Below are 27,857 nucleotides of genomic sequence, written 5' to 3'. Positions count from 1 at the left end.
CAAACCCGGGACCTCAGCATTCCAGGCCAATGCTCTATCCACTGAGCCACCACCTGGTCAGGGTGGTGTTGACATTTTGAAAACCAACTTGTGTGTGTGTTGTGAATTCGGAATTGCAGTGACCTTCTTTATAAAGTCAGCCATATTCCGTACAAAATGACCTTGAATTTGAGATTGGAAAAATTTCCTTTGTAGTCATTTACATTATTATGCAAGCTTCATATAAGTGAAAGTCCCATGACTTTTAAATAACAGATCTTGCTTTCAATTTCAATATAAACATACTGGTTCATAAAATTGGATTTGCTACATGGAGGTTGAGAGTCTGGAACACAGGTGTTTGCAAGAAAAGTAAATATTGGACCCATGTTTTTGCTTTTTTTTTTTTTCTTGAAGACCTAACACATGTCTAAGCAAATAAATTAAGAGGATCAAATGGATGGCATAAGCTATCCTAAATCTGTGGCTTCAAATCTGCCTTTACTCTCACCCAGGTGATTTCCCACCTGAAAAAAGTGAGGGAGCCAGGGTCCACGTGTGGGAACTAGCACAGCAGTATCTGAGGCCGGCACTTGAACCTGAGCTCAGTCACATTTGGGAAAAGAAACATGAGAAGGCTTCCTTGGTTGCTTTTTGTAAACATGTGTTCTAGATCAGCAATGTTTTCTTCGCTTATCCTACTCCCAGTGCAAAAATGGAAGATGCAGACCTGTGGCTGTTGGCTGTCTGGGCGAACATTCTGCCATACGTCTTTCCCCGAGTGTAGTTGCTACATATCGGCTAGTGATGTGCCAGTGTTTATCTTATGCATTAGAGAATAGAGGACAAATTAGTTCCCTGCGTTTATTTGGTAGAGATAGGATTTGTGCAGTTTTAGAGCCCCATATAGAGAAATAGTAAATAATAGAGAATGTCGGAGGAAAAAGTGATCAGTCATCCCTTATCTGAATTTTATTTTCTAGATTCTTTTTTAAAGCATCAGTGTATAATGCTATAGGCTTCTGAACGTCCCATGTGTCTTGCTATCTAATCCCGCTCAACACACCCTACCAGCATCAGCATTTATGGGCATGTAACAGGGCTTTCAACATCTATTTCATGAGTAATTTTTTTTTTGTGCTAGATGTTTAATTGGCCTAAATTTCTGTAAAAGAAAACATTGCATGGCAGAGTCATTTGCAGCTGAAATTCACTTGTTTCTTTGCTTTCTGAAGGACTGAGTCCTTTGCCCACTATACAGAGATGTGTTTAAGCAGTGTGGGCAGTGGTCCTAGATTGTGCATGCTCAGGCAGATGTGTATATAGTACAAGGGCTTCAGGGAGGAGACAGTGTGATCATCCCACATTCATTTCTCTGGTTAAATGGTGATCCCATATTCATTTCTCTGGTTAAATGGTGTTCTGTTCTTATTGTGGGGGTACAGCCATTCCCCCCCCCCCTGGGGACAGGGTAAAGCTCTTAGGTCTCCTAGGCTGCCTAGAAGGATGGCCAGCAAGGAGGAGGAAGTGGAAGAGGAGGGAAATAGGATCTGGCTAGGGGGTAAAACATTTTGGAGAGGTGCGTCTGAAAGACAGGGCAGTTGTTTTCTAATGGAGCTTTTCTCTGCATTGATCTTCTATGCTTTTATTTTTTTGTTCAAGTGGCTCTCATTCCTAAAATGATGTTTTAAAGAAGCCTCCCGTTCTCCACCAAGAAAGCTGCAGCTGACCTACCAATGTGGCTGTATTTAGGTTATGCCCTCCCCAGGGAGTTGGGCTGCATACTCACACAAGATCTGCTACAGACAAGGCTGACAAAACCAGCACCTGGAAACTGCTTTGTCTAATACGGTTCTAGAAACTCAATCAGTGCTCTTTTCCTACCCCTACTGCCAAAAGGCAGATTTGCTCAGTTTCTTCAGTGACATCCCCTGCCCCCCATAAATAAAAGGAAGCACATCTGTTTTGGTGTCTACTACTAGCAGGCATGGTGGCCGCGGCCTTGCTGAGGTTCCACCTCTGACCCATTTCTAGTTTCCTTTCTCCTGGGAGGCAATCTTAGCAGCTTTGCTCAGGCCTCAAGCAGGGGTCAAGTTCAATAGCATTTGGAACAGGATTCTTCTCTCAGACTTAAAAAAAATTAATTTTTCTCCCATGATTTAAAGACAGCATTTAGTCTCACTGCTGTCTGTCAGGGCTGCGAGCAGGAGCTCGGGCCTGGCAACTGCGTTTCCCCAAACTCCTGCTTGGTAGAGGTGAGTGACGGTTGTCAGGGCTCTGAGTCCTGCACTGTGGTGCCTCCTCTAATTCTATGTCCTCTCACGTCTGCCACTCACTCTTCCTTACCCACCTACCTGATGTTATTTTCATTTTCAGCCACATTTTCAGGCACTCTTGATGAACAAATTGCAGGCTTCCCACACAGCCGCACGGCTCCAGGAGGGGGTTGGTAGAGGAACCCCGGGCTATCTGACAGATGCGACACAAGTCTCCCTCCTCCTCTGAGTCCTCCTCCAGGAGACTAAATGGAAAACAAGCCCTTGTGACCAGGAGTCCACATGTTTGCAGTTTCCACAAATACCAGGTCCCAGGGTGTGAACAGGGTAGCAATGCCCCCACACCTGCCTGCAGGGCTCCTGGTCCCCCCCCCCCCCCACTGCTCCCTCTGACCTACTGAAGATTCTTCCAGGTCTGGTTACTGATCACTGGTGTATGGATTCTTATATCCGTGCCTCTGCAGTAGTTGATACAGGTGAGCTGAGCAGGGGCACCAGCATGCTACCATAAGTCTGGAGGTATGGGAAGGGGCTACTGAGGGCAACTGTGGAAAAGGCTGGGAGGCCCTCTCCTCACTATGGCCACTGGGTGGAAGTTGGTGGTGCAGTTGTTGGTTGTGGTCAGGGGGTCTGGGTTTGAGGCTTGCCTCTATAAGTTGTGAGTTTGGTGACTTGGGACACTTGACTTCAGTTTCTTATGCCTCTGTTACTTTGCCAGTAAAGCTAGGGTGATAATGATACTCCCACTATCTATGTCATGGGTCATGGGCAAACTTGATTCGAGGGTAATAGTGAAACTTTGCAAACTGTAAAGTGCATCTAGTGTCTGGCAAAGTATTTACACATAGAGACCACTAAATAGATGTTGGTTGGGATGAATGATGATCTAATGAACCTGAATATGAGCTCATCAATAACATAACACTTGCCAACAATTTATGCTAACATTCTAGAATCTGATGTACATGGAATGAATGAAAATGTAAGCAAATATATTTGTGTCTAACAAATGGTGAATGAAGAATAGTTGGTTGATGCTCATGTAGGGATGCCTTTGAAAAACCTAAGACTATTTTTTTTTTGTTCTTTAAAATTTTCATGGGACTAGGGGCTCCCTGGTCAAAGAAAGGAAACTGTTAGAGACTAAAGTCAAAGGGAAAGAAGAAATGTAGAAGCATACGCTCAGTTTCTTAAGATACCTTCCTCCCCAAGAAAAGGAAGTTCAATGAAAGAGAATAGAATTATAGTTTCTCATTATAGACAAAGAAAAGAGGAGATATACCATGCTTATTGAAGAAAAAGACTCTATATCTCCAAGATGTCATGTCTCCTCAGAATAACCTATAGATTCAATGGAAGTCCAGTGAAAACGCAACAAGCTTTTCCTAAACATAGTCAAGGGCTTTTAAGGAACAGAGTGGAGAGGGAGGCTTTGTACCATGTTAATCAAAACTTAAAAGGCTGCAGACATTAAGATGATGTGGTATTGGATTAGGGAAAAACAAAAAGAACCAATAGGATAGAATAGAGAGCCCTGAGTTATATATTTATGTGTATGCTACATGACCGAGGTGGTCTGTAGGTAGGCAGAGATACTGAACAACTAGTATTTTTTTTTTGTTTTTTTACAACTAGTATTTGTAATAAGTACCTCACACCACATATTAAATGTTGCTTCGCAGTTAAGTCCTAAATCTATTTCATATGAAGTCCTAAGTGTGCAAAGTAAAACTAGAGATTTTAAAAGAAAATAGAAAAAATAATGGCCCCAGGCTTGGGAAGGATTACTTTCTTTTTCTCTTTTTCCTTTTTTTTAGGAGAGAGGAGGGGAGATAGTGAGGCAGACTCCTGCATGTGCCCCAACCAGGATCTACCTGTCATCCTTATCTGGGGCCAATGTTTAAGTACTGAGCTATCCTCAGTGCCTGAGGCTAAAGCTTGGACAAGCCGAGCTATCCTGAGAACCAGGGGCCATGTTCAAAGCAATCAAGTCACTGTCTGTGGGAGGGGAAGAATGAGAGAAGGGGAAGAAGGAGGGGGAAGAAGCAGATGTTCGCTTCTCCTGTGTGCATGTGCCCTGACCAGGAATCAAATTCCGTATGTCCATACCCTGGTCTGATTCTCTATCCACTGAGCCCCCGGCCAGGGCGTGGGAAGGATTTCTTAATCAAGGCAACAAGAAATGAGTCAAAATCCAAAAGAAGATGTATATATTTAACTATATTCAAATTAAGAATTTATTTTCAGCTTGACCAGGCAGTGGCACAGTGGATAGAGCATTGGACTGGAATGTGGAGGACCCAGGTTTGAAACCCTGAGGTTGCCAGCTTGAGCTTGCGCTCATCTGGCTTGAGCGTGGGCTCACGAGCCCAAGGTCACTGACTTGAGCAAGGGGTCACTCACTCTGCTGTAGCCCCCCGGTCAAGGCACATATGAGGAAGCACTCAATGAACAACTAAGAAGACTAAAGAGCTGCAACAAAGAATTGATGCTTCTCATCTCCCTTCCTGTCTGTCTGTTCCTATCTGTCCCTCTCTCTGTCTGTCTCTCTCTCTGTCTCTACCACAAAAAAAGAAAAAAAGAAAAAAAAATCTATTTTCATTAAAAGACATCAAGAAAAAGAAAAGACAAACTACAAATTGAGAAAAGATATTTCTACGATGTAATTGCCAAAGGATTAGAATAGTAGTCAGAATATATAAAGAACTTCTAAAGTAAAAAAATATTCTAAAATAAAAATAGGCAAAGACAGCCTGACCAGGCGGTGGCTTAGTGGATAGAGTGTTGGACTGGGATGCGGAAGGACCCAGGTTCAAGACCCCGAGGTCACCAGCTTGAGCGCGGGCTCATCTGGTGTGAGCAAAAAGCTCATCAGCTTGGACCCAAGGTCGCAAGCAAGGGGTTACTCAGTCTGCTGAAGGCCCATGGTCAAGGCACATATGAGAAAGCAATCAATGAACAACTAAGGTGTTGAAACGAAAAACTGATGATTGATGCTTCTCATCTCTTTCCGTTCCTGTCTGTCTGTCCCTATCTATCCCTCTCTCTGACTCTCCCTCTGTCTCTGAAATAAATAAATAAATAAATAAATAAATAAATAAATAAATAAATATTAAAAAAAATAGGCAAAGACATAAATATGCATTATACAGAAGAGGAAACACAAATGGTCATTTAATGTTCCAAAGAGCACCTCAAATGCCTTACCTTATTAACAGTCATGAAAATGTAAATTAAAATTACAATATTATTTTATCCTAATTAGACTGGCAAAATTTGGAAAGCCAATCAGTACAAGAGCTGGCAAGGATGGACAATAGTGTACATTACTGGTGAGATGATAAATCGACATTATTAATTTGGTGAAAGGTGTGCTACCCGCCAGCCTAGCAATTCCACTCCTAGATAAGTAATACCCCAGAGAACTCTCTCCACATGCACAGGGAGATATTTACACAGAGCTGCTTGCAGAAAACAGCAAAGAACCCAAAGTGTCCATTGACAGGAGAATGACTGGTTGTGGTATTATTCATATAGTGGAATACATGGTAGTGGTGAAAATGAATGATTTAAAGTAAAAAATATCAACAAGGATGCATCTCACTAATGATGTAAGAGGGAACAGCAAGTTGTAGAAGAATAGACATTACATTTTGCAGAACAACAGATATTCAAAAATAATGGTGATATTTTTATAAAATCCAAAAGTATGCACAACTTATTGTTCAGGAGTACATATATTTATATGATAAAACTATAAAGCAAAAAACTTAGAATAACAACAAAATAGAAAGCAAGGAATGATAAATGCAACACATAAATAGTTTCCTGGGGGTAAAGGGGGTGGGAGGGAGGTGAGGTAGGGTGTGTGAGAGGCTCACCAGCTCCAGAAATGTTCTGTTAGCTGGAAGGTGGACACAGGGACATCTGGGTTTGGTTTTGTTTCTAATTCATAGGCTATATACTTATTGGTATGTATTAAAGTAACTAACAAAAGGAAAACATTTTAAAAAGTGTTAAGTGGCATTGAGAAATGGGTTTGAAATATTAAAAGAAGATGTATTATAGAATAAGAATGAAAGTTTACCCAAAATTGTATTTATATGCAAAGATAAAAGACTGGAAACAGTTTAACAGTGCTTATCTCTGGATTATTGAGTTACAGATGACTTTTCTTTTAAGTTTATATTTTTAATATTTCCTATAATGAATATTTTTGAACTTAGAAAAGCATAAGATTTATTATATACATAAAAAGAGTAATAGAAGTACACAAATAATCACTGTTCACTGTACTACCATGCCTAGAAGTAGATGCATTTTTAAAAGAAACCGTTTTCAGCCCAAAGGCATCACTTGGGGGGTGGAGTTCAGACTCCTGACTAGTGGGTCTGAAGCTGTATTTTTGGGTAAGGGAGGCCTTTGATCCTTAAGCATGGGTAGGTCTTCTAGTAGCTCGTTTAATATGGAAAAGAAAAGGTTCTACTGACTAGAAACTTGCTTCACTTCTGCAGTTGGATAAAAGACATAGAGGAGTATGTATGTAATCTATGGTAATTTTTTTCTCCTTTTTTGCATGTCTAATTCATTGCCATAGAATTTTCTCACTTACAAATGAATATCAATAGGATAATTACTGGCCCAAATGAACCACATGTAGAGGGCTGGAATTCAAAGAATCCATTTCCAGATCTGTAAGCCAAGATCAGAGCCTGGTAACACTTATCATAAATGGAATGGTAGACTCCTGACGTGGTGCTTAATGGTGGATTTAAGCATATCAAATTTGATAGTTACAAAATATCCCAATATCAGCTCACAAGAAAAGAAAGATCAAAGAAAAGGGTAATTAAAAAAATTCTATTTCTGCCCTGGCTGGTTGGCTCAGTGGTAGAGCATCGGCCTGGCATGTGGAAGTCCTGGGTTTGATTCCCGGCCAGGCCATACAGGGGAAGCACCCATCTGCTTCTCCACCTCTCCCCCTCTCCCTTCTCTCTCTCTCTCTCTTCCCCTCCCACAGCCAAGGCTCCATTGGAGCAAAGTTGGCCTGGTTGCTGAGGATGGCTCCATGGCCTCCGCCTCAGGAGCTAGAATGGCTCTGGCTGCAACAGAGCAACGCCCCAGATGGGCAGAGCATCGTCCCCTAGTGGGCATGCCAGGTGGATCCCCGTCGGGCACATAAGGGAGTCTGTCTGACTGCCTCCTCGCTTCTAACTTCGGAAAAATACAAAATAAAATAAAATAAAATAAATTCTATTTTTCTCTCATACATGAGAAAGAGCACCTAGAATGGAAACATTGGTTATCCCAGAGCAACCCTTCAGAGAACTGAGGTAACTATGGTAACCATTGGGGACTGGCCTTGAAGATTCAAAATCTAGAGCTGTTGGTTAGATTTTTGCAAAGTCCCTTGAGGGAGAGTTGGTGAACTTTAAGTGCTGGATGGCTCATCCTTTGAGGAGACAGCAACCTTTTGTAAAAATACAACAACCCTGGTTCCTAATTGCCAGCAAGAAATGCTAGAGTAGGGAGCAGTGAGAAAGTCAGAAACCCTTATATCTAGCAAACTTGCCTTTCTTAAAGTTATGGTATTCAAAGGAAAAAAACACTTTGGGGATACTGAAGAAATGGAACTGGAACACCAAAATTTTCTTTATAGATACATATATTTTAAGATCAACAAAACAGACAACTTCCTTGATATTGGTAGTGATTAAAATGTAAAGAAAGGGCCTACCTCGGCCCTGGCTGGTTGGCTCAGTGGTAGAGCTTCGGCCTGGCGTGCAGAAGTCCCGGGTTCGATTCCCAGCCAGGGCACACAGGAGAAGCGCCCATCTGCTTCTCCACCCCTCCCCCTCTCCTTCCTCTCTGTCTCTCTCTTCCCCTCCCGCAGCTGAGGCTCCATTGGAGCAAAGATGGCCCGGGTGCTGGGGATAGCTCCTTGGCCTCTGCCCCAGGCACTGGAGTGGCTCTGGTCGCAACAGAGTGACGCCCTGGAGGGGCAGAGCATCGCCCCCTGGTGGGCAGAGCGTCGCCCCCTGGTGGGTGTGCCAGGTGAATCCCGGTCGGGCGCATGCGGGAGTCTGTCTGACTGTCTCTCCCGTTTCCAGCTTCAGAAAAATACAAACAAAACAAAACAAAACAAAAAAAGAAAGGGTCTACCTCTTATTTAAAATTCCCATGATCAAAAGAGGAGTGGGGGGGGGGGGATAGGAGAGGATAAAGGGGGGGTAAGTGGCAATGGAAGGAAACCTGACTTGGGTTGGTGATCAATACAATATACAGATGATGTTGTAGACTTTTACACCTGAAACCTATATTATTGTATTAACCAATATCACCCCAATAAATTCAATAACATTTTTTAAAATTCCCATGACCCTCTAATAAAAGCATTTAGTTGAGCATTGGAAAAGTGGAATAAAAATATATGTATTTACATATAATTATGAAAATTCTCACCTTTCTTTTAATTTTTTGAGTTTCTCAGGATCAGCCTTTATTTCGCTGGCATCCTTTCCATCTGTGAAATCAGAGACTACCATTCTGTTCCCATTGCCATTTTGATTTGGGAAATCAGACACTGAAAAGAAAGTAAAAGGCATATTTTCTTGCAGGGACCCAGGCACATGCAAGTGGCCTTGTAAGTTCATTCTTGATGGAGGGGAGCTGGAAGACTCCACCAATGACAAGCTTCTTTGAGAATTTAGTAAGAGATCGTCTGTATACAGCGGAGCCTCCTGAGATTGGCTTGTTAAAGTAATAGCTTCTGCTCCACTGACATCACATTCATTTGCACTGTTTACTGGAAAGTAACTGTGGTTTCCAGCACTGGCAAATGGATTCCTATTTCTAATGGGGAACAGTGGCTGACGAACATTAACCCTTGAGTTTCCCTCTGAGTCTGAACTGTGAACTAAAGTAGATGTCATTGACAAGTCTACTGGAATGTCATCTCTCTGAGCAGAATGCATCAGTGATTCAGAAGTGTGGTAAGAAGAATTAATTGATGATCTTGGTCTACCAGAAATAAAATCATCAAGAGAAGTACTAGAATTGTTTAAATAGGTTTGCCACTCTCTTTCATAATCATGGGTACCAGGCCTAACTTCCACAGAAGTACAGTCACTAAATACATATTCAGCATTGAGATGATCATCTAGATTAGGTTCAAATTTGGTTTCCTGCGAATAAAAGGTCTTTCCCTCATTTTCATTGTCACCACTGTCATCCTTTTTAGTGGAGCCCCTATCAGGCAGGCTGGGGTCATGGAACATCCTTTGCCTGACAGAAGGCTGCTCTGTCACTGGATCCATATCATTGGTTATTCTTAGTGAGCCATGACTAGACTCACTTCTTACAGAATTAGCCCTGCAATTTTCAGGATCTTCTTCAAAATTTTTATTTTTGGCCTGAGTGGCTGATGTTCCAAGAAACTGACTTCTCCTATAACTGGAAGGAGAACGGGGTGGGTTCATACCAACCAACAAAAGTTCTTCTTCTATGTGGGTTTCCTCTTCAGTGTCATCTTCTCCTTCATGGTTTAATAATAAAATGGGAAAAAAATCTTTATCTCTGAACCTAAATGTCACCCTTCTTGACCCTCCCGTGGTGGCGGGTAAAAGTGATGGCCGCAAGGACTCGCTCAACACTTGAGTACTTTTTGTTCTTGGGGAGGCATGGGATAGGGCTGGATGTGGCTCATTCTTGGAAAGAGCATGCCGATCTGCTTTTCTGGCTCTCTCGGGGATAATCTCCATCATTGTCATTGGCTGGGAGGATGGCACTAAGTTTCTTCTCTCTCGAGCTGGCCTCTTTAGTTTAGTGTCACTTGCCCACATCTGGCCTTCTAGTTGAACTGGATCTGCATTGACAAGAGACAAATTTATCATTCTACTATAGGTGTTCATGGATAAGAGACCCCTAACACCAAAGGCGAGAGTCCCTTAAGGCAGCAAATAAGCCATAGAGGAGAAAATACACGTGGTCAAAATGACTGGAGGCTACAAGAGGTCTGCACTGGAGCTGGCTTCATTTTACTGCTTGAATTCTTCTTTGCATATTTGTGGAGCTCGGGCTGGCTCTGGGGAAATGGGCTGACCCTGAAAGTACAGGAGACCCTTTCTGCAGAAGCTTCGGGAAGACTGTTCAACTCCAGGTCAGTCAGGGCTGGTGATTGGTAAATCCCTCAAATGGTGGTTTCTATTCCTGTTTTGTTGGAAAGGAAAGCCAGCACTCCAGGAATGACTTCTACCAAAACCACCAGTGCTTTTCCTTCCAAATTCACTCAACACACATTATGACACTCCTGCTTCATGTACAGCTTTACAAAATCTTAAGAAAAGGACAGTTTGCCTTGGCAGATTGGAAGGAAGGCTCTAGAAGCTGATGCCCAGTTAAACATATGATCTCTGATTATATTTACTACTTAGTGCAAATAAATTTAATAATGCTTTCATGAAGTCATTATCTCTCCTTTGTCACTAGCCCCTAGTCAAATGTAACCTCTGCCTTTAATACAGTTCCTATGCCCCTGTGCTCTGAATCGAAAGTATGAAATGTAGAGAAATGCGAGGGGCAAAGAGCCCGTGTGGAATGGAATTTCTACTGATGAATCATTTGGTTAAAACTCGCCTTATAAAAGTAAAGCCTACTTATTGAGGGCTGATCCTGAATAGGTCAGGCATCACGCTAGCTGTGTTACACGTACATGTGAGATGGGCACTACAATCACACCACAGTATAACTGAGGGCACCGGGGCTTAGGGAGGTCACGTAACTTGCCCAAGATCATATTTCTAGTAAGTGATGGACTGAACATTTGAACTCATGCAGTTTGTCTTCTTAAGCCTACCCTGCCTTATGCTTAATAAACTGGCTGGACTTCCAATTTCCTTGTGAAAACGAGAATCCATTTAATTCATCATTGTTTTTTTGTGTGTGGTCGAGGGTTCTTTTTCCCCCATCTTGTGTGTGTATATGTGTGTGTGTGACAGAGACAGAGAGACAGATAGACAGAGAGAGTGACAGGTGCAGACAGTCAGGAAGGGAGAGAGATGAGAAGCATCAGTTTTTCATTGTGGCTCCTTAGTCTCCTTAGTTGTTCATTGAGTGCTTTCTCAAATATGCCTTGACCAGGGTGCGACAGCAGAGCAAGTGACCCCTTGCTCAAGCCAGAGACCTTGGGCTCAAGCCAGTGACCATGGGGTCATGTCTATAATCCCACACTTAAGCCAGTGACCCCACGCTCAGGCTGGTTAGCCTGTGTTCAAGCCGCAACCTCAGGGTTTTGAACCTGGGTCCTCTGCATCCCAGTCTGACACTCTATCCACTGCACCACCACCTGGTCAGGCTTTTTTTTTTTTTTTTTTTAATTTTTCTGAAGCTGGAAACGGGGAGAGACAGTCAGACAGACTCCGTATGCGCCCGACCGGGATCCACCCGGCACGCCCACCATGGGGCGACGCTCTGCCCACCAGGGGACGATGCTCTGCCCATCCTGGGCGTCGCCATGTTGCGACCAGAGCCACTCTAGCGCCTGAGGCAGAGGCCACAGAGCCATCCCCAGCGCCCGGGCCATCTTTGCTCCAATGGAGCCTTGGCTGCGGGAGGGGAAGAGAGAGACAGAGAGGAAAGCGTGGCGGAGGGGTGGAGAAGCAAATGGGCGCTTCTCCTGTGTGCCCTGGCCGGAAATCGAACCCGGGTCCTCCGCACGCTAGGCCGACGCTCTACCACTGAGCCAACCGGCCAGGGCAGGCTTTTTTTTTTTCCATCTTGGCATGCATAGGACACTGAAAGTACTTCTCCGATCCCACTTACCTTTGTTCCCTCCTGACTTTGGCCTTCTCCCTCAGCTCCCGTGGCTGCTAGTCTACAGGACCTGATAAGGCCCTGCTATCCTTATCATCTGGTTTCTAAAGCGGTTCATGGTTTGCATTGTAAAGTAGACAGGACTCCACAGGTTCAGGAAGGCCTGTGTGATACAGCTCAGGCAGGTGAAATGCAAATCCTCTGAGCATGTCTGGCTCAGCCAAAGGCCAAGTCAATACTGACTCACTTTAATTGAGGCCTCTCAGGGGAGCACCAGCTCACTTCTCTAATGTCCTAATGTTCTGTAAGCCTCTTTTATTGTGAGCTGCAGGGGACAGTCAGCAAGGCAGTACGAATCTTTACTCATCAGCTCTTCTAGAAATCATTTAAGCTCTACTATCAGGCCCCTCAAGGGTTTTATAAAACCCAGCAAGAGACGTATTGGCAATGCCAGGCTGCCCAAGCACCTGGCTGTGTATGCCTAAGTGGGAAGCTGGTGTGCCCACCCAGACTGGGCTGAGTGCTGGAGCCAGAATCTTCTAGTAGCTCCCTGAACACACAGAACCTGCTGGATGGCGGGAACTGCACTCTCTGCCCAGAGCCAATTCAGTTCAGGCTGTGAGAGACACCTAACAGGCAAAAGAATCAGCAAGGGCACCTTCTGCAAAAACATTAACTGGAAACTCAACAGGAACCATAAGCTCATTTCATAGAAGCCACCATGCTGTCAACTGGTGACTCCAGCCTCTCATAGGCTAAGTGCCTGTGGCTACAAAACACCTCAGGAAATGCATCTCCCCCATTCCTTGTCACCAAAACTGCCTTCCCCTGAAAAAAATTCTGTCAGTGCTTCACTGGTGCGTGTGTGCGTGTGTGCGTGTGCGTGTGTGTGTGTGTGTGTGTGTGTGTGTTTCCCCTAAAGGTGGCAGACTGTGCCATTCTATATTTATGTTATTTTAACCCTATTTCTTGTATCTGTCAAATAGGGAGCAGATTTCGTAGTTCTAGGCCTGGGCATAAACACCCGTTTGGTATGCCGGGATGTGCTATTCATAGAGCAGCCCCACAGAGGCTGTGGGGCCTCTCTGAGGCCCTGCCTGGGCTCCAGCTGTGAATGGAGTGCCTGCCTCTCCCAGCAGTTCAACTAGGTGCCATGGAACGTTCTAGGTGCAAAGGGAGGAAACCAGAAAAGGCATCTGTCTGCCCTAAGGCTGTCATTTATCTAGACTTCTTCGCCTGCTTGGCCAATAGTTTTCTACATTTTGATAGCCATATCATTTTAATCATTTCCCTCTGGTTATAAAAGTAGTCAATATTCATCACAGAAAATTTGGAAAATACAGAAGAGGATGAAGGAGAAGGAAAAACCACCCCAAATCCCAAACCCAGATGACCACTGCTGCTGTTCTGGATTGCAGGGGTGGACTGCAAACTCAAGGTCCCCGAGCTACTCTCATCTTGCAGTGTGTCTGGCTCTGCACTTAAGCCCCCAGTTAGCGCCTGCAGGTGGGGGTGTGTCTGTGCTGGTTCACCCCTGGCCCTCAGCCCTCAAGAATGCCTCCTGCTGCACCTGCCTACTTCCTGCAGGCATTTGGGGCTCTCTCTCTCACCTGGAAATAGTTTTAAAAAACAAAATTAGACTATTTGGGTATACAACTTTATGTCCTGCTTTCTCTCCCTAAAACTTTTATTATAAGCATTATCTCCCACCATTAATTATTAAGAACATGCTATTAATTATAGTATAAAGCAGGGGTTGGGAACCTTTTTGGCTGAGAGAGCCATGAACGCCACATATTTTAAAATGTAATTCCGTGAGAGCCATACAATGACGCGTGTACGTTATGCATTATCCAATAAAAATTTGATGTTGCCCCAGACGACAGCTGTGATTGGCTCCAGCCACTCGCAACCATGAACATGAGCAGTAGGAAATGAAAGAATTGTAATACATGAGAATGTTTTATCTTTTTAATGTTATTATTTTTTGTTTATTAAAGATTTGTCTGTGAGCCAGATGCAGCCATCAAAAGAGCCACGTCTGGCTCGCAAGCCATAGGTTCCCGACTCCTGGTATAAAGGTACATTATATAATTGTATAGTAATTGTTTAACTATTCTATCATTAGTATATAGATTGTTTTGAGGGTTTTTTGCTGCCACACATTACACCGTGATGAATGTCCTTGCTCATACATCTTTAACTCCCTGTCTTATTTTCTTAGAATAGATTTATAGGACATGGAAATGCAAGGTCAAAAGATACAAACTCTAAAGACCGTTGACGCATGTTGACAAAATCTGGTTTGGCCCTGACTGAATGGTTTGGTTGATTAGAGCATCATTCCAACAGACAAAGGGTACCAGTTTGATTCCTGGTCAGTGCACATAAGGAGACAGATAGATGTTTCTGTCTTTCTCTCTCTCTCTCTCCCTTCCTCTCTCTCTAAATTCAATGAATAAATTTTTTTAAAAATCTGGTTTGTACTGAGTTACCCTACAGGTAGAGTATGAAAACATTTCTCACAGCCGTGTTACAGGGCTTGGCATAGCATCTGATACAACAGTACACGGGAAATGTTAGTTGTTAGTTTCACTGCCAGGATTGAGTATTATTTTTAAAACCTTAATTCAGTAGGCCAAAGTTTTCTTGTACAAATTTACATTTATTAGTGAGGTTGAACTTTTTTCCTTCCAAATGTTTATTAGCTACCTGTATTTCTTCTGTGAAATTGTTTGCTATGCCTCTTCCTCATTTTTCTATTAGGTATTAATTTTTTTTTTTTTTTTACTGATTTGTAAGAGCTTTCTATATAATATCTCTTTGTCACAGTTGCCTCAAATTTCTGATACAATTTAAACATCTGGCCTCTACTCCAGTTTATGCAAACCACTTTGGAATGTGAAAATCAGAACCGAAGAGAGATTAGTGAGAAAATAATTGCAAGAAGACAAGGAGCCCTGGGTAATAATAGAAAATTGGGACAAATTCTCAATGAATCTCAGGATAATGCAAGGTGTCTTCTGGGTGCAAGTGGAGGATTGTATGAGCCTCATGGGTCCAGGAGCGTTTCATGTGTGGGGAACTTCACTTTTTAAATAATATTCAAGAGTTTATGGAGGGCCACTGGGGAGGTGGCAGGAAAGAAACTAATAACAGTTCACTGCCCACTATAGTCAGGTGCTGGTTGTTATATTATTTCCTTTAGTTATTATAGCAATGAAATGAGATAGATTTTATCATCCTTATTTTAAGACAAGGAACAGTAGCCCAGAGTGGCCATTTGACCACCTCTAGGAGGAAGAAGAGCTGGAATTAGAAGTGAGGTCTGCCCTTCCGTACAGGAGGCTAAGTTATATCAGTGGGTCCTGTGGATGTCTAATTGCTACAGGTTTACATATGCTCTAATTACACTGAATTCCAAGCCATCCAAATATTATCATGTTCTGTATTTACCGGTGTCCACCACACTATATGTTATATTTTTAAAATAAAGGTTACTGAGTTCAGCAGGTGGTGAGGAAATGTAATGCTCAGTGGTTTCTCCAAGGGGAAGAACGGGTTCATGGCACGGTTGGCTGTCATGTGTGGCTTTCCTTGAGTCCCATGAGGGGCTCCTTAGGTTTTGTCCTCCTGCCTCCGCAGGAGAGGGTGATGTGGTTAGCAGAGCACCATGGCTTGGGCCAGAGGATGAATGCTCAGGATTGAAAGAGGTGGTGTCTACTCAACCAGTCTTTTGAAATAAAACATATGTTCATTTTAATGTTATTCCTTACACAGTAAAATCTTGACACCCTGGATCAGAGGGGAGAAGAGCCCTGTGGGAGGTGAGCAGTCGCCACTCACAGACACTGCTGGGAGGTGGGGAGGAGCTGTGGCTAAGCAAGCTGTTTCCAGAGCTAGAGACTGCTTCTGCAACCCCCGCCCCACCCTGAATTCAACACCCAACGTCCAGATGCCCTCTCTGGAAACCTAATGGCAGGCATCCACTTAAAACCATGATACTCATGCTCTGGAGTAATAACAGAGACAAATAGAAAGTAGATTCTCCCATGCTCTGCCTTTCCTGACCAACCTCCCTTGGAGAACTAAACTAGAGCCAATGGTTTGCTTTAAAAACCGTTTGCTTTGTGTTTCCCTTGAAGGTACATTCTCCTTCACATAAAAGCACAAGTGTCTAAAAACCCTATAGAATTCATTGGGTGACAGCACAAGTCACTTCTCTCCGAAGACAAAGATGAACGAGGCACAGGTCCTTACCTGCTCCCCTGAGAGCTGGCGCCTTTGCTGGTGGCTGTGACTTCTGTTTGCTTCTGTCCCCAGACACTCTTGCGCTCTGCATGTGTGGGCTGACCGTCAGTCTCCTCAGGTTTGGCCTCCTCTTTCTTGATAAAATTTGTGGTGACTGGGCTCCTGAAAGGTGCAAATGAACTTTCAGTAATGACTTTTTTACAGGAAAACATGTTCTAGGTAAAGAATGCTCACAGGGACGGCAGTAGGGAAGGCAGTTGAGAGAATGGAGCCAGGAGACCAGAGGAGAGTTGGATTTGAAGCCTGGCTCCATGCCCTCATAGCCGCGTGGCTTGGGCAAATCACTTCACTTCTTGAAGCCACAGTTTCCCCAACTGTCCTGTGGAAGTAATAATCCCTACTTCACAAGACTGTTATCAGCATTATGAATGAGCCCCTATGACACCTGCAGTGTCTTTTATTTTGCTAAGAAGTTTTTAGCTTCTAGTTCATTAATGTTGGGGTAGGCCTGTTGGTAACCCTGCCAAGAGCCTTGTACAGTCAGGACACACAAAGGCCCTGCTCCTTCCCTGTCATTCAGATTTGCACCACAGCATGGTTTGTACCGTATATCCTTTTCCTCAAGTTGTTTGCTGGCAGCTAACACGGCTTTCCAGAAGGGTCCCCAGTATCTGGGGACCATATACCCTTTTTTCTCATCTTTGTGCTCCCCACTGCTGTGCTGCAATGATACACTCACAGAAAGACAATAGTGGAGTGATAACATGGATTGAATGCCCAATAAATATATATATATTTTAAATTTACATTTTTTAATTAGGTTACTGATTGGTATGAATAATCTCACCTTCCTTCTTCATATTTTTTTTTGAGGTGGGACACAGGCAGGGAAAAAGACAGACAGATAGGAAGGGGAAGGAAGAGAGATGAGAAGCATCAATTCTTTGTTGAGGCACCTTAGTTGTTCATTGATTGCTTTCTCATATGTGCCTTGACTGGGAGTGGGGAGGTGAGGGGGACTATAACTGAGCCAGTGACCCCTTGCTCAAGCCAGTGACCTTAGGCTTCAAGCTCGCGACCTTCGGGCTCAAGCCAGTGACCATGGGGCCATGTCTATGATCCCACACTCAAGGCGGCAACACCACACTCAAGCTGGTGAGCCCACATTCAAGCCGGCGACGTCAAGGTTTTGAATCTGGGTCCTCTGGATTTCAAACCTGGGTCCTCTGTGTCCCAGGTCAATGCTCTATCTACCACGCCACCACCTGGTCAGACCTTTCTTCACAGGTTTTAAGCATCGGTGCACATGAGCATGGGAGAGTGTTTCGGTATTTTATAAGCGTCTCTACATGTTCTGGAGTTCACAAGCAGTTAAAATTGTGAATATCTGGACTAAATCTTTCCAAGAGAATTTTCCTGGCTCATCCCCATTTGGACAGCTCAGAAATTTCACAAATAGCCATAGCCTGTAGGCAACAGGGGTAGAGCTGGGAGAAGTCCCCGAGTTGTGTGCGAGAGAGCGGCCTTTCTTGGCACATGAAGACAACTGGATTTATGTCCCAGAGTTTAAGTTGCAGTTGCGTGAATACTTTGCATCCAGATTCGGGAAAGAAAGGCAGTTCTCCTTGGCAGTCCATGCAGCCTAGTTTAATATAATGACTGGATGCTACCTACTTTCCCTGACAGGTCCCCGGAGGGGGAGGCAGTGGGTTCTGTGCCCCAAGCCACGATCATGTTCCAAGGGAACTTATTGGGAGAGAAAAGCTGCTGGTGGTGTCGGTTCCAGCCCAGGGCAAGTTGTTGGAGCTCAGAGAGGCTGCAGGCATGACAAGAAAAAAGAAACTTCTTTAGGAAATGAGGGTGGAGGGTGGTGATTTGACACAATGCCACTGACCAAGAAAAGAGTGAGCAGAGAACGATGACAGGGAGGATTAGGGGGCTTTACAATAAGGGACCCAACACAGAAAACAGGGGAGGCACTTTCTCAGCACCAAGAGGTGCTTTCCTCTGATCCAGAGGCTTCTTCTCAAGACCTCGTCCCTCCCCAGCTCCCAGAAGTCAACATCTGCCTCATACTTCTCACCTGATTGACAGGGCTCAAAGAAGCAGCCAGAGTCTTATTTACGGAGGAAGATACAGGGAAGATCAGGGAAGGGGCCAGCGTGGGGCTCAGGCCAAGTCCAGCGCAGATTTGGGACCCAGTCTAAAGGTCCTGGTCACAAGCATTTTATTTTGATTTCCATCAGGAATCCCAGAAGAATATTCAAATTTCCTTCTCAGCCCAGGCAGCAGAACACAACGCCCACAGCCCCCCAGCCCCCTCCTTATCCACATGCCCTCACACCCTCAGGGGAGCGATCCCCTTCTCAGAGGACCTGCCAGCCAGTAGGTCCTTCAAGGTCTGTTTCCAGTTTTACGTCCACCGAGTCTGCTCTGCCTCTGCCTTGGCGAGGGCTTCTAGGGTTCTATGGGCTTTAGCATTTAAATATTCTAGAATTGCCTAATGTGTGTGTCTTCTCTCTTCAACTGGACTGTTAGGTCCTTAAGGACGAGGCTGCTGTCTTTAGCCAGCCTGTGTGTTGCCTCACTCTCTCCTGCAGACAAATAGAACTCGCCTAGTGTGATTTGCAGGACTGGAGAAGATGCATTTAGCTGAAACTATGGGGATTTCCAGAAGCAGAACAATTTGTGTGTGTGTGTGTGTGTGTGTGTGTGTGCAAAACACCCAAGGTGGCTTGAGGTAACAAGTCATTTTGTTTTCTTATTCAAAAAAGGGCTTTCTTCAAAGCAGTGGTACTCTTAAATGATTTCCATTACCATGTCTCCTCTAATCAAGTTTTCAGAAAACTAAAGTACTAACGCTGAATGACCAGAGACTGTTTTACCAGCGAAGAAATCACCACTGGTAGTTCAGGCAGGACCCTCTGACCTTTGGCAATTGGAACCTCAGTATCTGCAACTGTGAAATGGGAATATCCTACCTTGTTTAATTAGTATAAAGTTTAGCAATAGTGTATGCACATGGTTTAACTCAGTGTCTGGAACCTATTAGCTACTAAAAATGATAGCCGCTGCTTCTACTGTAAATAGTGATAATGATACCAATAACATTTGGAAATCTGAAGTCACTCCCATGAGAAAACTAAGTTGGACCAGAAACTCATTGTCATGCTGACTCCACGAGGTCGAGAATAACTTACTGAGTAACCTTCATTCCTGACTCCCTCAATCCTTGTACAAAATCCTAAAGGCAAATAGCAACTCTCTTCTTATAATTTGTTCGACAAATACCTGTGTGTCTTTGCTATGCAATAATTTGAGGGTTCACAAAGATGAGTAAGACATCTTGGTCTGCCCTTCAAGGTTATAATCGGATTTGGCCGCACCACTGACGGCCCTGTGGAACGTTTAGGGTCTGGAAAGCAAACTTTGGTGCAACAGTCCTTCTCCATCTGCAGCTGCAGGCATACATTAGATGACCTACAACAGATCACATAGTCTGTATGTTCCCGGACTGCAGTTCCTAGTCACCTCACCCACTTCCCCAAGTGAACCAAACGTCAGGCCTTGGGGGCCTTTCCAGGGATGGCCCTCGTCACGGCATGGTACATATATTAGTCTGAGGAATACCAAGGAACGTTGACACTGGGAGGTGAACTATAACTCCCTCTTCAGGTAGCAGGACAGGCCCTTTGCCTTACAGAGAAGGGAGGGGGTTGTGTTCAGCAGTTTCACCACCAGCAACTCGAAATCCCGATGTTTGTAAGTGAACTTTAGGGGAACTGTGGTTTGCTTTGGACAAGGTGAAACCCAGACTTTTGGTGGGGTCTGGGCATGGCGAATCCTCTACTAGCAAAGAAACCTATCACTGTTGAGATAAAAGGTGTCTTGCCTCAGTTCTCTTGAATGTAACTGTTGACAGAACAGTTCTTAATTTGACCAGGAAGGAAAATAAAGGTAGAAATCTCAAAATGACACAGGCCCTGACGACCGGGAAGCAGGCCCACTGCACCTGCTGATTGTTCAATGACTCACATCGCTTGCCGTAATACAGTTCTCAATAGACAAAGCCGGAGAGAATGAGAAAGTGAAAAACACCGTTCCTGACCCTTTGCCCTACCCACTCTATCTTGACTTGGACGCTTGGTGCCTAGGAGGTGCCAAGAGTCTAAGAGATGCCTTAAATTTTTTTTTAATTGCTTCTTTTAGCTGCTGGGAAGAATTAGCAGTGCTGGGGTTGCCCCACTGTAATAGGCAGCTTTCTGTGCGGTCACAAATAACAGACCGCATAGATCTGCCTGCTGGAGTGTGTGGGAATGTGTGTTGTTTTACGTGCCCAGAGGAGATCTCCATTAAAGCTTAATTACGGTATGTACCATAAATATGTTTTATTTTAGAACCCAGGAGGTGGGATTTTTGATTTGGGGAAATGAGGTGCCTAATAAGTAGGCAGGAAAGGGAACGTAAACAGTGACTGAGCCCTTTAATTTGTCCCCACTCAGTGTCGTTCTGAACAGGTTTTCAGTTCCAGCATGTTTTCCGAAGTCCCTGCCCTGGCGCCTGTCCCAGGGCTGCCTGGAACGGGCACATGCTCAGAGCCCAGGGGCTGATCAGCCACAAGAGCCCGGCTGGTTTCCGGTGGTAACGTTCCAGAGAGTGCCAGACACAGGAGTGAAGAAATCAAACGAGTCTGGAGAGATGACCAGATTTTATTGGTCGCTCACTCCTCAGTGCTAGAAGAGGATTGGATGAAGTGGCAGCCGCAGTCTGGTCTTCCTGCTCCTCCCCTGCACACCTGGTGTTGTCATGGCATTGTCCTCTGGGCCCCTCCTGCCCACTGCCTTGGGGAAGCCTGACGTCCCCTCTCCCCTATTCCACTGTGCTGCATGCCTCACTGAGGGCGACTTACCACAGGAGGTAAATTCTACTGGGCCTCCTGGGGCTGGGCAGGCACAGCACAGGGGTCTCTGCCGGAGTGGGGCAGGAGACTGGGAAATAGCACAGGGCTGCTGGAGACTCGGGAACGGGGCCCGATGAGCAGGGGTTCCTCAACAAGGAGGGAGAGGGAACAGGCCGGGCTTGGGAGGAAGGGTCCCGGGCCACCGGGGTGGCAGGTGGCACGAGTGGCAGGAGGAGGCAGCAGTAATTGGTATTGGGCTGCTGGACAGGGGAGAAAGCAAAGACGGAGCAGTAAGGGGAATATTCAACACAGAACAGGGGGTGCTCGCTGCTGTCACCTGCACAAAAGAAAAAGAGCAGTCAGGAAGCAGCACTCACAGTGAGAAAGGACATAAAAAATGTGAATGAATTAAAACTGAAAAATTGTTCTTTGGGCATGACCTCTCCAGTTGTCACGGGGCAGGAGGCACCTCAGCTGGGACCTCAAGGTCACTGAAGACAACCAGGGAAATGTCATCAACCATCACACCCTCTTCCAGCCAATAGTGGCATCTCTGACAGATGCTAGAAAGTTCTTCCCCTACTAAGTTCCCCATGGAAGCTCTGGGCCCCTTCTCAGCTCCCGCAGTCCGTCTAATGAGCTGTTCTGGCAGCAACATACGGTGGCCGGCGGGGTCTCACTTAGGTAAGGCTCTTTCTGCCCCTCAGCCCTCCAGCTGCTGCTGGTTGGAGGTGGTGGTCATGCCTTAATCTGGCCTTTCTGCTGCAGAGAGGAAGCTTGGGAAAAGAGAACGAAGCAGAGAGACCCTGGTGGGATCACGAGGAGGGAGAGGGGCCGAGGTGGGAAAGCAGGTGGATGACAGAGATGTCCAAGGGACATTAATGATTTGTTCACCAACCTCACAGACAATCTGCCAACTTAGCTGGAGGCAGAATACGGGCACCTGGAGGAGCAGTCACAAGCAGAGAGACCCCCTCACACATGATAAATCTCTCAGCTCTGCCACTAGGCTGCTGGGTCACCTTGGATCAACTGCTTTCCTTCCTGAAACCTGTTTCCTCATCTGCAAAATGAGACAGGTGTTCTCTCTAGCCTTTCTCCTCCAAGAGTGGCCCTTGGACCAGCAGCATGGACAGCACCTGGGAGCCTCTGAGAAATGCAGAAAGCCAGACCATCCAAACCTACCCAACCAGAACCTGCAGTTGATCAGCCTCACTGGGTGCCAGGCTCCGATACAGGTGCTCAAACCTCTGTGAGAATCACCTGGAGCTGCTTGTTAAAAGCCTGGTTTTGCAGCTGGCCCCTTCTCTGGAGATTCTGATGTTCTGGGTCAGGAACAGGAACCAGATTGCTGTCTTTTAATTAAGCACCTCCCTGGTGATTCTTATCATCACAGAAGTTTAGGAAATGCTATAGCTAAAGTCAGTTCCAATTCTAAAATGCCATCACTGTTACCATCCAGTTGAAAGTTATTAAAGGCATACCTTGTTTTACTGCGCTTTCCTCTGTTGCGCTTTGTCTGTGTTGTGTTTTTGTTTTTGTTTTTTTTTTCAATGAAAGGCAAAAAGATTCACCAGCAAAAAGATTACAACTCACTGTATTGTGATAGTTGCTTTACTTTGGGGTCTGAAACCGAACCCGCAGCATCTCTGAGGTATGGTGTAACGCTGGTGGCCAACGCCAGGCAGGTCCACATTGGATTTGGGCAGATGGTAGAGGAACTGCAGAACCAAAAAGCATTGGGCCATTCCATTTAATAAAGCCTTACAATGGCGGACAAGCACACCGGCAGGGGAAAACTGCTTCTCAGGCAAACAAACAGTAAGAATGGCCCCTCACAGTGGCAGGCAGGCAATCGGCAATCGGCAATCGGCAATCGGCAATCGGCAATCGGCAATCGGCAATCGGCAATCGGCAATCGGCAATCGGCAATCGGCAATCGGCAATCGGCAATCGGCAATCTCCCATCTCTCCTGAGCGCAAGCACCCACTTTATATAGGCTATACACATGTGGTGCTGCTACGCACCCATGCACCAATCAGGCAAAGTGCTTGCAGCCAGCACACCAGCGAGCAAGTCTAACACAGCTGCCTCACATATGGCCATCCCTGTAATGGAGGGGGGTGGAGAAGAAGAGAGTCTCGGTTCTTATTTACTTGAATTCTCTGTAGTAGCTGACGCTACTGTTCACTCCTTCCTTTCCAAATGGCCCCCGTGGCTCCTGCACTGAGTGGTTCCTACTTCTCTGATCATTTCTCTGGAGATGTCTTCCCCCATTCTTCCCTTAACTGTTCTTATCCTCCAAGGTTCCTTCATCGTCTCTCTTCTTACTCCATCCACTCTCGCAGGGGAGACATTTGTGTTTCCAGTGGCCTCTTCTACACTGTAGACCCTTGGATTTCTCCTGGTGGCAGGATCTGTGCTGAGCAGCAGGCCTGGGTACCTGGTGCTTCCTGGCATGTCCTCCTGGCCCTCCGGCCTGCCCCTCAGAGATGGCGCCCACAGAATGGGACCTTTCCTCTTCTCACTTCCTCAGCCTTGCCAAAGGTCTCATTTTCCGGGCCAGCACTCTAGATTTGCCTCGATTCTTCCTTTTTCCTTATCCCCACAACCCACAGTCACCAAGTTCTGCCAGGATATGTCCTTCAACATCCCTCAAGCCCAGGCCCTCTTCCCTATTGTTGGGAAACCAGCTGTGTTAGGCTTGCTTGTTGGTTTACTGGCTGCAAGCACTTTGCTTGATTAGCGCGTGAGCCTGTGGCAGTGCCACCTGTGTATAATCTGTGTAAGGTTATGGGTCTTGACTGCCACTGTGAGGAGTAATTTTTGCTGTTTGTTCACTTGCTGTGAGAGGTGGTTTCCCCTGCCTGTTTGCTTGTCTGCCATTGCGAGGGTTTATTAAACGGAATGGGCCAACGCTTTCTGGCCCCACAGTTTCTCTACCGTCTTCCCGAATCCAGTGTGAACCGACTGGCCTCAGCCACCGACATCACACCTATCCCCTCTGCTTTTGCTCCTGGTTAAGCCCTTCTCATTTCTCTCCGGGTCCACGGCAGCTGCTGCTTGTCTGGTCTCTCGGCCTGGGTCTGACTCTCTTCGCCCTCCCAACCAGGGTCTGCTGTTGCTCTCCCAGCCAGTCCACCTTCTGTGCTACAGCCGTCAGCTTTGAAAAATGTCAGTCCGGTCATATCGCTCCCTGCTCAGCCTCTGTTCTTGGCTGATACCCTCTCACCCTCAACATGACATTCAAGGCCCTTGGGGACCTGGTCCTTGCCTGCCTATCAGGTGTCAACTTTCTACTCTACACTTCCTAATGAAGTAGAGTGCCTGAACCAAACCAGAGCTTCTCAAACTCAAATGTGCAGAGGTCTTGTTAAAGGAGGTTCTGATTCAGTAAGTCTGGGTTGGGACATGAGGTTCTGTGTTTCTAGCAAGCTGTCAGGTGGTGCTCCTAGTCTGGGGATACTTGGAGACACAAGGAAGGCCCTAGAGGATCTGTCAGTCTCTCTCTACCTCTCCTTCTCTCTTCCTTGTCCTCTGTCCTCTCCATGCCTTTGCACACTCAGTATATCCTGCTGGGCACATCTTTCTTGCCTTCCTCCCCTGGCTAAATCCCCTGTCCTTCAGGGGTTTCACCCCACTCAAAGCTCTTAGAACTTCCCTTGGTCAGGGCATGTTGGTGTCCTGCCCTCCCTGTAGGCTGTGAGCCCCTGGAGGCAGGCCCTGTGTGTTCTATTTCTGTATGCCCAGCACCCAGGCAGTGGCTGCAGGTGAGCGTGCAGTGAACGAGCGATCGGTGAGAGAACCAGCACAGCCTGGGTCACACGCCCGGAGCAGTGAGGGCAGCTGACTGTATCTGCCAGCACCCCATAGGTACTGGATAAATGGATGTCTATTGATAAATAGTTAAAAGATTTTATAATCAAGTTATAACCTCTTCTACATCTCAAACTACAATTTCTCTTATAAAGATGCTAACCTGAGAGAAAGCAGCATGTGGGGTTGGGGGCAGGCTTCATAAGCAGAAGGAGGCCTCATCTACACCCAGGATTTTAGTTCTCCTGTCTACCTGGCAAGGCAGGTAATAACTCCATTTTGCTGATGAGGAAACAGTTTGGAGAAGCTGCCAGTTCACATTTATAGGGCTATAAAGTGGTGGATTAGGATTCTGAGCCAGGACTTCAAATTCTGCCCCTCTGTGACTTGGAAGCATTACTGTAAATGGACAGAATTATGGTGATCTGTATAAAAATGGGAGCATTCACTTATGTTGGTTGTTTTCTAACTTGGACAGATAGCTCGGAAAGTTGTTGGACACCAGCAGACTTGCCTAGAAATCCATTAGCCTTGGCCTTTCAGAGAAAATCTTCATCAGAATTTATTTGCAAGGTAAGTTATAAAGATTTGGAATTTGCCTCAGCTTTTTCTTCCAAGCTCCTCTCCAGATAGATGTTTTCCAGTTCAAAAGAGGCCACAGTTATTTTAGATATTTATCTTTATAGATCTGAATTCTCTTTTTCTCAGTTTTACAAGAACATGTCTTCATGATAAGCCACTATTAGGCTGAATAGGTTTTGCCACTCCTACAAATCTGAATCTGGTAAATGACTAACATTGAACTCCGTAATAAGTGAGGATAATTTCAGAATGCTTGGCTTTGTTTTAAAGGGCAAGATTTTGGAAGCAGTCTTCCAGGACTCCATCCAGATCCGATTTCCTGGCACATAACTAGGAGACTGTGCCCAAGCTCTAGGTGAGACAGCAGGGCAGGAGAGGGCACCTTCACCTCCCCCGTGCCTGGCGCTGGGGTAGAGAGCACTTTAGGACTCCAGGAGCCAGAACCCCGCAGCACAGTGGCCTTTGGACGCCTCTATCTGTTTTGGAAAGGAGAGGTGGCTTCTTTTCAACTTGGGCTGGGGCTGGGAGGGATCTGGGAGCAGGAAGGAGTCCAGGAGCCTGAGGCCACCGTAACTCCCTGCACTTTCCTGTCCCCCTGCACTGGCTGGGCCTGCTTCCTGTTCTACTTACTGATCCATACAGAAATCTGAGATAAGAATACGTGACTCTGTTAGGCTTATTTCTCACCCTCTATCAGTGTTCACCTTGATCATGAAATAGAATTTCTGAATCAGTTGCACATCAGATCCAGCTGGGTCTTGACTCTGCCTGGATTTTCCGTGTCTTTTTGGAGATAAAGCAAATCTCCGGCTCGGGAAATGCTTTCTGATCATTCATCTATTTCTATTTGATGTTCTGCTTTGGAAATTCAGAGTGTAGTAAAAGTGTCTTGACCTGATTTATGTTAGGATTTTAAAAATATTAACTCTGATTTTTGGCAAAGGAAAAAAAGATTGGAGGGGGATGAGGACAACAGTAAGACAAAGAAAATAAAGTTTTCTAGTTTATTCTCCCAACTAAATACATCTCTTATGTGCTAGATCCATAATGCTATACTGTATCAAGGGCTTATGGTATCAGGTAGTACTCAAATGGCTGAGCATACATTTTTATCATTTACTCTTCACAGTAATCCTAGCAGGTGAGATCTGTTGTGACTCCCTATTTTACAGATGAGGAAACTGAGGCACAAGAGGTTACTTGCCCAAAGATACATAGGAAGTAAGAAATGCTAATCCAAGTATTTAGACTCCAAAGCACTTGTCCATCCATAAACTGCACACCCCCTCCATGGAGAGGGAGAAGGAGGAGGAGCACAAGCCAACTCATTTAGAAACAGTTCCCTGGAATACATGAACTTAATTTAAAATGCATGAATTCTTTCTAGTAGTGTGAAGAACAATGAACATCTGATACCTTCTCAGTTATAAAGGTAGTTGTAGAGGACATGGAGAGATCCTATATAATAAACAGCCATTGTAGGGGTTCTAGATGGCAGTTCACATATAAGGAAAAGCTCTTTTATGACATGGCTTATCAATGCATAGATTTGCATGTAAGTCAAGCCACATTCCCCGTTAAATTATTTGGTAAAATTTTGTCATAACACTGTATGGAAGGTTAACCTATGAGGCAGATGCTGCAGAGGGATTTCACTGTATTTGATACTCTGGTTTTGTAAAGAATCTGAGATCTGACATGGGAAGAAGTTTTGGTGACTCACTGCCAGTGTTGGATTTCCCCCAAAATGCTTTAGGAAAATAATTTCTCTACAAAGGTGAAGAAAAGCAGGAAACAATAAATTTACCTGGTGAATTGGATCAATGTGTTCCCTAATTCAGGTCCCAAATCCTTTTTTTTTTCTATAATAGCAGGGTATTTATCTGAATTTTCTGAGCTGTCACCGTAAGTCAACTCACCTTTTCCTGAAGGGACTCAGCTTAAATTCTTGCTCTGTCTCTAGGCTCTCATTTTGCTATGCTAATTAAGAACCTCAGGGGTTCCTCAAGGGGTGAGTGTGCGCACACACTGTAAATGGAACAGATCTTAACTCACCAAGGCTTTGCTTTTAGCCAACTTCCTGATCAACCCAGTTTGTTGCACAACAAATTCAGCCTGTAGCAGCTGACATCAGTCACCAGGACTGCTATGCTTGCTGGACAGTCAGGCCATGGTCCAGCTCATGGCTGCTTGGGTCTGGAACATGGTCTGGGGCCATAATATTACAATAAAACTGTTGGTT

At 45.2% G+C, this 27,857-nt stretch overlaps 1 protein-coding gene and 1 long non-coding RNA gene across 3 annotated transcripts in view; one reads left to right on the top strand and one right to left on the bottom strand.

The window, feature by feature from the left end:
• MARCHF10 (membrane associated ring-CH-type finger 10) overlaps positions 1-27,857 on the bottom strand; it is a 92,566-nt gene that overhangs the window by 19,278 nt on the left and 45,431 nt on the right. Inside the window, exons 5-7 of the mRNA XM_066254549.1 lie at positions 16,326-16,478; positions 8,718-10,119; positions 2,334-2,500 (exon numbers count right to left, since the gene is read on the bottom strand). Coding sequence (XP_066110646.1) covers positions 2,334-2,500; positions 8,718-10,119; positions 16,326-16,478 — 1,722 coding nt within the window. The remainder of the gene's footprint in view (positions 1-2,333; positions 2,501-8,717; positions 10,120-16,325; positions 16,479-27,857) is intronic.
• LOC136326548 (uncharacterized) lies at positions 20,842-25,569 on the top strand. 2 transcript variants are annotated; one of them, XR_010729467.1, is made up of 3 exons: positions 20,842-21,233; positions 21,665-21,900; positions 25,512-25,569. It is a non-coding gene; the product is annotated as an uncharacterized lncRNA (long non-coding RNA). The 2 variants fall into 2 exon arrangements; XR_010729468.1 differs by lacking the exon at positions 25,512-25,569 and adding an exon at positions 22,122-22,653.

This window comes from Saccopteryx bilineata, chromosome 2, assembly GCF_036850765.1.
Source record: "Saccopteryx bilineata isolate mSacBil1 chromosome 2, mSacBil1_pri_phased_curated, whole genome shotgun sequence".
Taxonomy (NCBI): domain Eukaryota; kingdom Metazoa; phylum Chordata; class Mammalia; order Chiroptera; family Emballonuridae; genus Saccopteryx; species Saccopteryx bilineata.
The sequence above is the reverse complement of the archived record's forward strand: the minus strand, read 5'-3'. Positions and strand labels throughout refer to the sequence as shown.